Here is a 13,540-nt window from a genome sequence, read left to right on the forward strand (position 1 = left end):
TGCAAGTTACAACTGAGCTGTATTCATGCGTAACTGGTACTATTGAACAATACAAACTTCTCTTCTAGATAGCAGGCAGAATCATAATCATTTACCCATCTACCAAATGAAGCTATTAATTACAACTCAGTGATCTACAAAGCTGAGCACCAGGCGTTTTTCCATGTTGGAAAAACAGGTGGGTCTAATTCAACCTGTGCTTCATATCTCCCCAACACCATCACTATTTCATACTTCTCAAAGATTGCATCAAGGCTTAGCTTCAAGTTCAACACTGGGAAGGTCTTGGAGGAAGAGAATGTGGAAGGTTATGGCTTCTCTCCTCTTTCCCAAGGAGGAAGAGTCTTCATTCCTAGTTAGACTATTTGCTTTGTGATCATTTGTATTAAACCAGTGAGGTAATCCAAGGAAAGCTGGGGCTGCAAGAGTGGGTGGTCTTTGCAGATGGAGGCGCTCTCTCTTCGCCCTCTGCATCTCGCTGCAACCCAAGCCAGTTCCTGCAGCTGGAGCAAAGGCAGGCCAGACTGTCCCCGGCACATTTCTTCATTTCTCACTTGAGTGGCCTTCTTTGGTTGCTTTTCAACTGCCCACTTTATATCGGCTTCATTACACCACCGCTCCATTTGTCATGTAAATTGGGAAACTCGGGGAAGTTTTTCTTTTGGCCTTGTCTACGGAAGAATACCGAGAGGTATTCAAAACGTATTAACACAAATCAATGGCACCAATAAAAGCAAGATCTCCTTAGCAACATAATCTTGATTGCAAAGGGAGAACTGAGAGCATTTAGCAGAACAGTGGTCCGCATGGAATACACATTTGTCTGGAAGAATGTGGCACAAAGCCTAAAAGAGAGATGCTGAAAAAATCCAAAATTAACTCACGCTGAACAGTTACTCTTTTTTAAAAAAGTGCACAATTGGCTACATTAAATCTATCATGGGCTTTTCTGCTCAGCAACATTGTATCATACTGCTTTGCAAACTGAAATTACAACACCCTGCATGGTTCAGAGTAGCTCCAGGGTGTTTTTTTTAATTATACATATAAAGAGACTGTTAAGAGTTTTCTTGGTGGCTGTTTTTTTAGAGACAACATCTAAAGAGACTCTAAAAATGGGAAAGATGCACACAGAGTTTAATGCTAGACTTTGGAAATTCTGCAATTTCAGATGCTCTTGGACTTCTGCTAATAATAGGAGTTCCCCATGTTTAAATATATTCAAATGTCTAGTTTTACACAGTAACTAGTGGTAAAGCTCTTGTTGTAACTTATGTTTGATTACATACCTACTCATGTTTTTCTACCTAAGTTTGGAAGGCAGAATATGGTAGACTCTCATAATTCCACCCCTCTTCTAAAAAAAATTCAATACAATTTTGCTGAATATATCAGGGTTTTTCAGCTTCAGATGATTCAATCCTTAAAAAGTTTAATTTTTAAAATAATTTTAATTTCCTCTCTGCTTCCCCCAGCTTCCCATCAAGTGTATGCAAAAGTTTGTTAAGGCATTCCATTCATATTAGAGATCCTTCATCATCAAAAGTTCCTTCCATTTTTCTGAACAGGTTGGGGCAGCATGTAGAGAAACCTATGCTTAAAAAGAACAGGAAACCAGGAGGTATTTAGGAGAATGAAGATGCTTGCTTAAAGAAACTTTACTCTCAACAATGCCACCCAATCAGAATATCCTTCTTCACATTTTTAGCATATGCCCATAACACATTTTCCAACATATTTTTAAAAATTTACAATACACTTACAGCCCCACAGTATTAATGTACATTAAATTTAGTTCCGTACCATTCTATACAGCTAACTATAAGATAGTGCAATCCTATGTGTATCTGCTCAAAGTAATCACCACTGAATTCAGCAAGGCTTACTCTCCCATGAGCGCAGCCTGTCATTCAAGTCAGTGAGATATCTTTCTACCAGAAAAGGATCACAGCACGGTGGTAGAGCCTCTAATTTAATTTCTGGCATCTCATTAAGGTTGGGAAGCCATGCAGAGCTCTAGCCAGACTATACTGAATTATCTGGACTAAAGGCTCAGCTGAGTAGAAGGAAGCTTCCTATGTTGCTAAAGAATAAAACTGTCGATTAAAAGCATTCTGGTGAAATCATGCAAAGTTCATTCAGTTAGGAAAGGAAAACAAGTCTTTATAAGATAGCTTCACAATTTTATTCCTTTGTAATACATACAATTTTTCTCTAGAGAGATTTCTGAGTGGAATACATTCTAAGGCTGGATCAGGTCAGGAAAAGATACTTGATATTTAGACAAAGTTATGAAATGTTGGTGAGTGGATAAACTTAAAGCAACCATATCATATTTGTTTTAAAATGTGTGTATTTTGTGTGTGTTTTAAAAACCATCCTATTAATCTTCCTTTCCATTTGTTTGAATATACATACATTATCAGCTACATATTTTAAAGTGTTTTAAAAGCATTTTTCAAGAGAAAAGAGATTAACCAATGCTCTTATTTTATTAAGACATCCTTATCAAATTTTATCGGACCTCTATATAATAAGCTAAATTTTAAAATTTCAATAGCACTGATTCACCCTATCTTTTATGCTAAGCTTTTTACTGGCAAAGGAGAGATGTCATTATTTCATATCTATGCTCTAAAATACATTAGAATATTAGAATACTAAGGTTAATTCCAGATTAAAATGATTTTCTGCGAATAGTCAAATGTGCCCTATCAGTCATCTAGAAAAATCAACAGTGACATACAATAATGACAATCCAAAAGGCCACAAGTGTAGAGCTTCCATTAGCTGGGTAAGAAAAGGCTAAACAGCATGGCTGAGATCCAGAAAGAAAACACCACCACCACCACCACACACTCACACACACATACTTTAGGCATGCCCAAGGGCATTCACCATATGCCCTCTTTTAAAAAGTTCTCTTTGAATAGCAGACCACACTAGATGAGAAATGGTTTTTGAAATTCTATTTCAAAAGTGTTTGCCATTTTGTATGAGATGGGAGGCTGCTCTTGAACTCACAAGTTGGATTCTCTGAATGTATTTATAATGAGACGAGACTGCCTTTCACACATGAAGAAATCTGGAAAAATGAAGGCTCTCTGAATTCCATTAAAATCCAACCTTAGTCATCCTAAAGGGCCTTATAGTCAATTCTCTGTTGGTTTACTCAGAAACAAGTACTGCATAGGATTACTGTTCTACTGAATGTTCTTTAAAAAGAAGGATGTTATTATAGTATATTTAACTGTTAAAACTCCCTAGCTTCTGGAATTATGCACCAATATTCCAGTGCAATGAACATCTTAAACAGAAAGTGTTTTCCTAATTTATCCTTGTTGCCAAGGATTTGTTGCTTCTGTTCTTTTATTTCTATTCCAAGAACTACCAAAGTTCTCACTTGCCACTTTTTGCCTTTATCTAGCTGGCAACTCACCAGTTTCTTTGTCACGGGAATGCCCTTAAAAGATTGCTAAGTGGCAGTTTACCAGTGATATGCAGAATTAAAGGATCTGCTTTCATGTGGAAGTATGGAAAGGAAAAAAAGCAGACAGCAAGTTCAACTGGGCCCAACAATGGGGTAGAAAATGTAATCATGTAACAGCTGCATTTCCCAACCTGATGTCTTTCAGAGAGGTTACAATACCCATGGCTGTTGGGAAGGCCATCTTGCACTTTGATTCTTTGGTGAAGAGGTCACAGAAAACAGCCTATATTAGTTTCATTCTTCATAACACAACTGGCGTATCATGGACCAAACTATCTGTTCCAGTTTACCTGTGATAGCCGTGGGTGAGAAAGCACTACATGATGGTTCCAACTCATATAGCATTTGCAAGAAACAATATGACCAAGAGACAAACATTTGGCCATGGGAATGCTGACCTTGGCAATGAGTATATTGTTTAGACCATGCGGTCAATAGCATTTTTTCCAACCAAAGCACCATAACCTCACTTAAAGTGATCTCACAACATTTCAGATTTTTTCCCTTTATTTGGGCAAAATTGGTATGTCCCTTCAAGGACTTGGTGATGCCAAACTAAAACTTCCTGGTCTAGATCATTCTGTATAAAATAGTTCTACTACAACCTTAGGACAAGAAGGGGTGACATGACTAGGAATAAAGTTATAATATGTCAAGACCTGATGCTGCATGTTTTCATCTTTACTGTAACATCTTTGCCATATTACAAAACTAATATAATTCATCATAGGATGCTGGTGAAACTTCTGACATAAAAACTTCTCAAAATGGTTAAGAGCTATTATCTCCCTAAACCTTGATGTCAAGCCAGAAGTCATATTGTGATTTACAGACTTAAGAATGCATCCTAACATCCTTTTAAGGACATGTGATGTTTAACTATGTAACAATCTAGGAATCAACCAAACACTATACAATTCAATTCCAGAGGCAACTTAAGCTTTTTACATGTCTTCAAAGGACATTTTGTCAGCATAGTTGAGTTTTTAAAAAGTAAGCTATATTTTTGCTTAAAGATACAATTGAAACACATGGCTAAATTCAAAATTACCAAATGCTGCTAAATGCCATGACACCCAGAAATGAAGAATTACTCCAAATTTTTAAAAAATGTTATTTGCTATCTCCTTTATATAGACAAGGCAATTTTATTCAAGACTTAACATATTTTTTAGCAGAACTTGCTCTTAGATCTCCTAAGAGGAACAATCTAGATAGCATTTAAAATTAATCTGGAAAGATGGACAGGGTTATAATTTTTTAAAACTAAAAGCAGATCATGTGTCTAATGTAAACATTTGTTCATCTATTTGTTTATGTAGCATTTTATCAACTTTTTATTTGTAGGTCTCTATAACATATATTGTGTGATGTAGAGTGGCATTCAGACTCTGGACTGAATCATCAGTTAGTGAAGAATATTCTTAAGGAAATACACATATACACATGCATGCACACACATACAAATGCTTGATTAGGCAGAATTGTATTTTCTTAATCCTCATAAGAGGTTCTGATTTTATTTATTAGCTGTCCAAAAAGTTAGGGTTACATTACAATCTTATGCTTACTAAACGTGTTCGGGACTGCTTACTCTTTAGTAAGATTAACCTTGGTACATATAGCCTTAAACGTTTTTGATAATTTCATAAAGAACACACGCTTCTAAATGTAGACCTGCACAATTATAAAATAGTTTCAGTTTAGGATGAAAAAAAAAATCAGCCCCATATACTGGCCCATCAAGGATCCAGTGAAACACTTTTTGCTACATGTCTGATACCACAAAAACAAGGGCACTGACAAGTACTTAGTGGTTAGGGTGGGTTTCTTGCCACTGTTAGTACGTTCAAGTACATCTGGTTCAGAGGAGAATTATATACGAACAGGGAGAACATCAAGTCATTTGCATATCTAGAGGCATGTAATCATAGGATTATTTTATGCAAATGCAAAGTAATGTTTTGAGGACCAACTGTAAATTCTGTTACACTCATAACTGAATAAATGTGAATTCTCTCTGAAAATTCTCTCTGTGGATGCAACAACAACAATAATATTATGCTTTTCCTTGCCTCATTACTCTTCATACTTCAACATTTTTATTATCAGCTTTACTATACATGTTGCCACTGCCATGTGGGATGTAAATCTGTTATCTATTACACAGACATGCATGAATAAATTAGCAATTTCTTAGTTTTGTGCTTGTAACTCAAGTAAATCCAACCCAGCCCACCACCCCAGATCTTCTTAAAAATCTAGTATGCAGAAAAGATATGGTGGTAAATGTATATAAAGCAACCCAAGTCAAATGAGTGGACATGGTTATTAAATAGATTGCTGAATTAACACAGTTATATAAACAGATATGAGTCTAGCCAAAGGTATCCATGGATTTAGAGGGTGATTAGCCAACCTCAGTTTCTAGATTCAGGTAAATCACTGTTATGCAAAAGGTCTATTTATGAGAGCAGTTTTAAAAGGCAAGATCTTTCACAACATCACCTCACCCAATTTAAATCCTGCATCACTCTAGTGACTCTATGCATCTGCAAAATGAGCTCCAGCTCATGAAAGCTAATGCCTTTTAATAAAACTTGTTAGGTGGAAAAAGTATGACCAGATTCCTGACTTTTTGCCACCATAGACTAACATGGCTCTCCTCCTACAGTGTCCGCAATTCTGTGTATGACTTTTGACTTAGAGAAGGAATTGCCATGTCATGCTAACCCCTTCCTCTCAGCATAGTCAGCTCAACAAATAGATCACTCACAGGAGTAGCTATGGGGCTGCACCACCATCCAACAGATTACCTGCATTAGTTCAGACACAACACTTAACTAAGAGGGAAAGTTAATATTGAAGTAATCCTCATTTCATTGGTGTCTTTGTAGCCCTAATGAGCATTATATGCAGGCTTGATTACAAAAACATCTACACTATTCCAAGTAGGTTGTAAAACTGTCCATGTAAAGTTCTGATTGACAAAAACTTTGAAGAATAAAATACTTATAAGCCAAGTTTTCTAATATAATGAATCAAACATTCAATCTATTCAGCAGTTATATGCATATACAGGAGCTCTAGCATGCAGGCCAAGCTCTTGCACATGCAAAAAGTTACCCATTTCTTTTCCCCAGGAAAACTAAACAATGCAAATGAGATCCTTGGAAAGAGGTCCTACCTTCACAGAAGTGAAGAGAGAAACCTAAGAAGCTACGGGTTATCAGCAATTTTCTCTCCATTTAGGAACAGCAGTGAATTTTACATCTTGTGTTCTTATCTTAAGATTCCACGCCAACACAGATATAGGCACAATTAAGCCCATTCAAATCAATAAGTGCACTGTGTTGGAGAACGGCCCAAGTCTTTATTATAAATATTTATTTTCTAAGACATTATGGAACTTTCACAGAAGGAGAAAAATGCTTTATAGTTTCTTTTGTTAAGAGAAAAGCAGATCACGAATGATAGGAAATAATTTTGGAATACTTGACTAAAACTATATACATATTTTAAAGCTCTTTCATAGGCTGCATTTATGTATTGTAATCAACCATGGGATGGTCTTACTATAATTTCTTAACCAAGCTAGCATCAGTTTTACAGATGAGCAAAGTAATTTTAGCTTTTTGGGCAATTTTGATTTGTTTTCCTTCTTTTTGGCTACTCTTGCTTCTGAGGCCTGGTTAAAGGTTAAAGGCTTCAGTGGGGTACTGAATCAAATCAAAAATGAATCAGGAAACAATCCAACCATACATATCTGTTCATTTTCCACACTAAACGACAGTTGCAGTCAGTAAGCCAACAACAAACCATGGTTTCAAGCTATAGTTTAATGCCCTAAAACAAACCATGATTTCATTCACACAACACACTCAGCCCAAAACAAGCAAACCATATTATGGCTTAAAGTAATAAGGGAGCCTAGCCTATTTTTAAAAGAATCTAGATACATATTTCAAGCAAAGAACAATGCATGTCATCCAATCAAAGCCAGTTGTATTGTCTTCAGTAATAGAGAAGTGCTAAGTATATGCTTCACCTCTCTCCCGTTGAACTCAGTGAGATTCAAAAATGCCAGACTCTGGCTGAATCATGACAAGATTAACCAATAAAAGTACATACTGGAGCCACTATATGGTGTGATATGTAAACAGAGCTTTAAATTGACGCAAAATATATTCAAAATATATTAGCAATCTGCTATGAATAGCAAACATTGGCAAATACACAATAAACATATCTGTATATGACAGTAAAGCAAAACACATATTTAAATGGAAAAAACTGATATTCTTGTAGTGGGATAAACATTTCATTAATACAAATATTATGCAAACTGTATTTGTTGGCTATTCACATTATTGCTCTGCTACATGAAGAACAGGCCCTTAAAATATGTTATAGTTCATCTACATTAAAATCCAGAAACAAATGTTTCAGAAATAACTGCATTCAACAGGCATTAAACATAATACATAAAGATATGCACAGCCAAGAAACTAAAAACTGGCCTGATCAAAGCGTATTATTACATATTCATATTTTTAAAATATTTCCTTGTGCAAACAATAAAAATGAAACAGAAAGCTAACCATGTAAACATAAAATTTAGAAGCTAGAATGCAGTAAGTATTTACTCCAGACATTCAGTAAACTATTAATTCAAATAACCATTTTTAAATTCATCCATCTGATATACAGATGTAAAAATCAAGACATTAACAACACATCGCTAGCTTCTGGTACAATGCTGTTAATGTTTTACACACAAAGGCCCCAACCCAAGGGAAAGCTTCAAAATAAAGAAAGAAGAATGTTAGTTGCACTTAAGTCCTAATGAAATAAATAGAACTTAATAGCATTAGCAACAATTAACTAGACCCAATGATTTTAATGGGATTTAAATACAGCTTTCTATGGGTTGGAGCCAAACACTGTAACATTCAATAACTCAACCTACTGAAATATTAACAAATATATTTCTTCCCATCTTGCATCCTTGTGTACTATTCAATCTGGTAAACAATAAGAACAGGAAAGCTGTTACATGGCATGAATCACAATACATGCTGGCTTGCACACCAACATACACATATTCACTCACTCCCCCCTCTCACAAGCACCCACACAAACACATATGGAGTTGGTATAAACAAAATATCACTTTATTTTTTCACCATGATTAAGAGATTAGGAGTAGATTGCAAAATCCTAGGTTCTATTTGGCCACTTCAAATCTCTTAGCCACAGGAAGATTATCCACTGTTATACGCACACCAGCCCTCTTAGGAAATACTAGTCAATTTGTCAATCCTGACCAGGATTAGCTATTGGACACCTGCAAATCTGCCACTGAGTCTTCTAGTGGAGAAACAGCAATCCATGTTCAAGTTTCTGGAGGAGGAACATTTTCTGAGCAGACAGGATTTCTTCACAGAACAGGAAAAGGTGGAAAGGGAATGGATGTTAGGGCTTTGAAGGAATACTGCTTGTGGCTCAGAAGAGGCTGATTTTATATCCCAGAGAGGAGGAGGAAAAAAAAAATCTGATATAATTTTCACCAGCCAAATATGGTGAGATTTAGACAAGATGCGAGTGCATAGGTTAAAATGATTGCCAATTTTCACATGTCTATCTTGGGGTTAGAATACTTATAGCTATTTTCATTTGTATATAATAGCTATATATGTATATATACATACAGAAACACACACATGTATGTATGTCTGTGTGTGCATATTCAAACACATACCCACACATATACCCATACCTCAAGACTTTGAAAACCAGGGTCTGTTAACAGAAAAGGGGAAGGTAATAATTTAAATCACCAAAATGTTATCTGCCAAATTTGACAAAAATGCACTTTGAACATGCTGTTAAAAAAAAACAACAGAAAGAGAAAAGAATGAAGAACACCACAAGATTCTGTAGAACCAACTCTGTATCATCACGAGGAGAGCACCAAGCAAGGCACCATTGGAAATAAAACATACTCAGGAAGTCTCTATGTAAAGCAAATGCTAATCGGGTTGGAAAATTGGTGTCTTTGGTAAAAATTCTATAAGAATGACCTGTTAAAACAGAAAGAAAAATAATTAATTATTGACAGCATCATTAATTTCAAAGTTCCTCAGCAAAAGCTTTCAGCATGACAAGGGAATAACTCATGGCTAGAATCCAAATAACTTTAGGAGAAGCCAAGAGAGCTTTTAATTTGCTTTAAATTCTGCTCCCTTATGCCACACAGGCAGTTGTTTTTGAAATTCCTCCCAATTTAAAAACACGTTTGCCATTATACATAGGCAAATGACATATATGTGGTCAGGAAGAGTTACTTTTTCCTAAGTTAGTCTATTTGTTTAACTTTTTGTGTGTGTGTGTGTGTGTGTGTATGTGCCTGTGAGTCAGTGTTGACTTCTGGTGACTGCCTGGACAAGTCCCTGCAATTTTCTTCGCAAGATTTCAGAAGTGGATTGCCCTTGCCTCCTTCCTAGGGCTGAGAGAGAATGATTTGCTCAAGGTCACCTAGCTGGCTTTGTGCCTAAGACAGGACTAAAAGGCACTCTCCCAGTTTCTAGCCTGATGCCTTAACCACTACACCAGACTGGCTCTCAATTTATTTAACTATCCCAGCATTTTTTCAGCTGGAGAGCATCTCTCCAAGGCCACTGGAATATATCTTACACATCATTTCCAATGTGATCCTTTTAACTGGAAATAGGAGGAAGGAACCTGGGACTCATGCATACCATACGTGAGCTTTGCTACCCAACTATTGGCGCCAGCTGCCCACTTGGCAACTGTGACCCCCTCCCACTGGTTGCTTATGACAGGTGAAATGTTTTTCCTTTCTCCAGTGTCCAATGGAAAGCTGAAATAATGGCAATCTTAAATTTGTGAACTCCCTGGATACATGTGGCTAAAGACTGAGAAACATACGTTCCAAGCCTGACTGGACATTCAGAAATAGTTGCCCTGTTCCTTGCAACCACACTAATGAACAACACACACTAAATGTACATGCATTTCTCAGAAAACTGATTGCTTGGTTCATCGGTTTTACTCAGATAAAAACACACATGGATAGTTATACAAAAATATCAGTGTAGGGCTTGATCCAAAGAAAGATGTGGCTAATCTCCATGGCCAAAAAGAATTCGGGTTTGTATTCTTCAAACAGCAATGCCCTGATGCTATGTGAGAAAACTTTTCTATGCCTGGAAGGAATGTCAAAGACAGCAAAAACAAAACAAAACAAAACAAAACAAAACACCTTACTAGATGTGCCTACACCCTTTATCATTTCTAAACAAGTTTGGCCAGGGTCCTAACAAGGCACACTCATGAAGGCAGTCAAAATGCTTGACAGGATAGGGCCTCCTTAGACAGAAAATGCAGGCTGTGTGTATATGCACAATGCCTAAATGCAGGTCTCTCCTTGCCCAAATGCTACTGACCATTTCAGGGCAATTAATTCTAAAGAGAAACTAAGATGAAGGAAAGTGGCTCCAATATCAAATCTATTACCATTCAGCTTAAAGTAACTTCAATTTCAACAGCTTTCATCAATATTTTCAACTTCACTCCTGCCTTCTCTTTTCCACTGGTCTTTAAAATCTGCTGGTTACCAGTAGTAAGTTATTCATAGCAGGGGGAGAGGCAATTAATCTAAAAAAAAATTCAGTTTGCAGAATTATCTTGATGGGAAGGCAGGAAATATTATACCTGCAACTTAGATTGCATTAAGGGTTGCATTATTAAAACGTATGCCATCAGATATAGGCAATTTTGTTCTACAATGTACAAAGAAAAGTTTAAACCATAATGCAAAATTAATTTTAATTGTTAAGACAACAATATTTATGTCTAACAGGCCATTCAGTCTTCCTAAAGAGGCCAAGTGATCTATTTCTTTCAGTGTATTTTATCTCTCAAGTGAGAAAGTACAAGTTTCTGGAAACTACAGAGTATTATGGAAGACTACAAAACATCATGGAATGCTTGTCCTATTGTTCTTGCCACAAACATGCTCTTGTAAGTCTCTTGTCTGATTAGAATATTTACTATACTTCAAGATACTGTCAAAGATTAATGTTAAGTTGAAATATTTCAACTTCTGCACATCATTTTTATATCTGAAAATAATTTGCATAAGTATTACAAATCAACTGTATGACATGGGAAGTTGCAGAAATTTGTAGGTGATCTCAAGTGATCTATTGAATCAGAAGTTACATAGAAACAGGTCCCACTACAGTCACTACAGTCAGGACTCCTTTTGCCATTTGGGGTACAAATATACACGACCACCAGGTAAGTATGCATGGTAAATGTGCAGTCTAAATTATGCAAATATAACAATTAATGACTTGTGCCATTCACTATACATTTTTTTAAATGCAAAAGTAAATACTAAAGCTATGTAGCATTTCACATTCAAAGAGAAAATGGCAGTTTGAAGCACATAGTAGCGCTCTCATAATACCTATCAGCAACTGCTTAAATCAGCTGCAACTTTTCCCAGGATCAAGTGGCTGCCTCCACCACTGCAGCATGATCCTGTGCAAATATGTGGTTTGAGGGAGCTGCCATCAGGTGTCCCAAAGCACCCTCCTCCCCTTCCTATCTGAAGTTCTGCACAGCTGCTTTCTAAACTGACCTGGAATTTGTTGTATGCTTTATACTATTACAATGGACATAAAGGTTATAATATTAACTGATTACCCTCTGAACACCTTACTGGAAAATGGTAATTTTAATCACAGTATCTCTCAATATGAGCATGCAAAAAGTCTAGAAAGGCCAGAAGCTTGAAGTAATTATTAAAATAAAGTGCTGAATTCTTTACATAGCCAATCTTAAAAACCAGTGCCAAAAATTCTTTTCTTGCCTTCAATTATTGCAAAGTTATCATGTGTCTGCAATCATAAATTAACATGTTCGCTATAATAGATGATCATAAATTAACATGTTAAGTATAATAGATGTTAAAAAGAAACAGTTTGTTGAATAGAGCTACTCTGTAAAAAGGGCATTTTAGGCAGTCTTTTATGTTTTAGGCTAGATATAGGCCTTAGTATTTCCTCTTTTTTCAGTGCTAACAGAAAAGATGATTTTAAGATAATTTGTAACTATTTAAGCACTGTTTTAAATCAATCTTCTAACATACTGTCTATAATGCGTGCATTGTGTTAAATAATAGACAAGATATATAATTAAAAGGCATGGATGTGTTAGAAATAGCTAGAGGAAGATACTTCTGTGGGTTAGTCTTAATTTGTTAACCCCTGCTTATATCTTAAATTTTCATAATGCTGATATATTTTGCAATAGTATATTTGTTAGAAAGCAAACAAGACTGATTTTAAGTGACAGTCACTTCCCCTGTGCACCCCAGAAAAATACAAAGGACAATAAAGCAAAATGATTCAGATTACAAAGACTGCAAAAGGAAGAACCTGTGCATCTTCAAAAGTCTTCATAAAAATATGCAAAGTTCTGCTTCAGAAGCAGGAAGACCTAAACTTCCTTTCCTACAATTAAGGCTTTTAAAACATTAGAGTGAAGCCAGTACTTTCAGGGCTGCTGAGGTATGAGAGCAGTTAAAATCTACAAAGTCTTTAGAGTTCCTAAGCTCCAACCGCTCAGTTGAAAGGTCTTTTCCATACGCCAAGACTTGATTAGCATTATATAAAACAGCCCACGTCTAATTCGCTGCGTAACCAAAGTTGCAGTTATTCTTTTTATACAGCATTTGAAAATTTCACACTCCATCAGCACATGTGCAAGCCATTTTAGCTTGGCAATTAATTTATTATTTTTTTCAAGGACACAGTGAAGCCTTGTTTTCAAGTCATTCATAACTTTATAAATCAGCCCTGTGCATGAAACCATACATCTGTGAACCGTAGAAAATCCTTGCCACTCAGGCGATTAAGCCTCCTGACACCTTTGCTGATTAATAATCATGGAAAGAATAAGATCAGAAGCAAAATAAATGATCATTTAATAGAGAAACGCACAAAACAGCCCTTTAAC

General features: G+C 36.1%; 1 protein-coding gene across 1 annotated transcript in view; it reads right to left on the reverse strand.

The window, feature by feature from the left end:
- Nucleotides 1-1,645: 1,645 nt before the first annotated feature.
- The window catches only part of CHIC2 (cysteine rich hydrophobic domain 2), a 40,660-nt gene continuing 28,765 nt past the window's right edge, over nucleotides 1,646-13,540 (reverse strand). Inside the window, exon 6 of the mRNA XM_007440194.3 lies at nucleotides 1,646-9,573. Coding sequence (XP_007440256.1) covers nucleotides 9,523-9,573 — 51 coding nt within the window. The 3' untranslated portion in view covers nucleotides 1,646-9,522. The remainder of the gene's footprint in view (nucleotides 9,574-13,540) is intronic.

Source organism: Python bivittatus, unplaced genomic scaffold (assembly GCF_059951505.1).
Source record: "Python bivittatus isolate LINGU-HERP-01145 unplaced genomic scaffold, Pbiv_v1 ctg000070_np1212, whole genome shotgun sequence".
Classification (NCBI taxonomy): Eukaryota; Metazoa; Chordata; class Lepidosauria; order Squamata; family Pythonidae; genus Python; species Python bivittatus.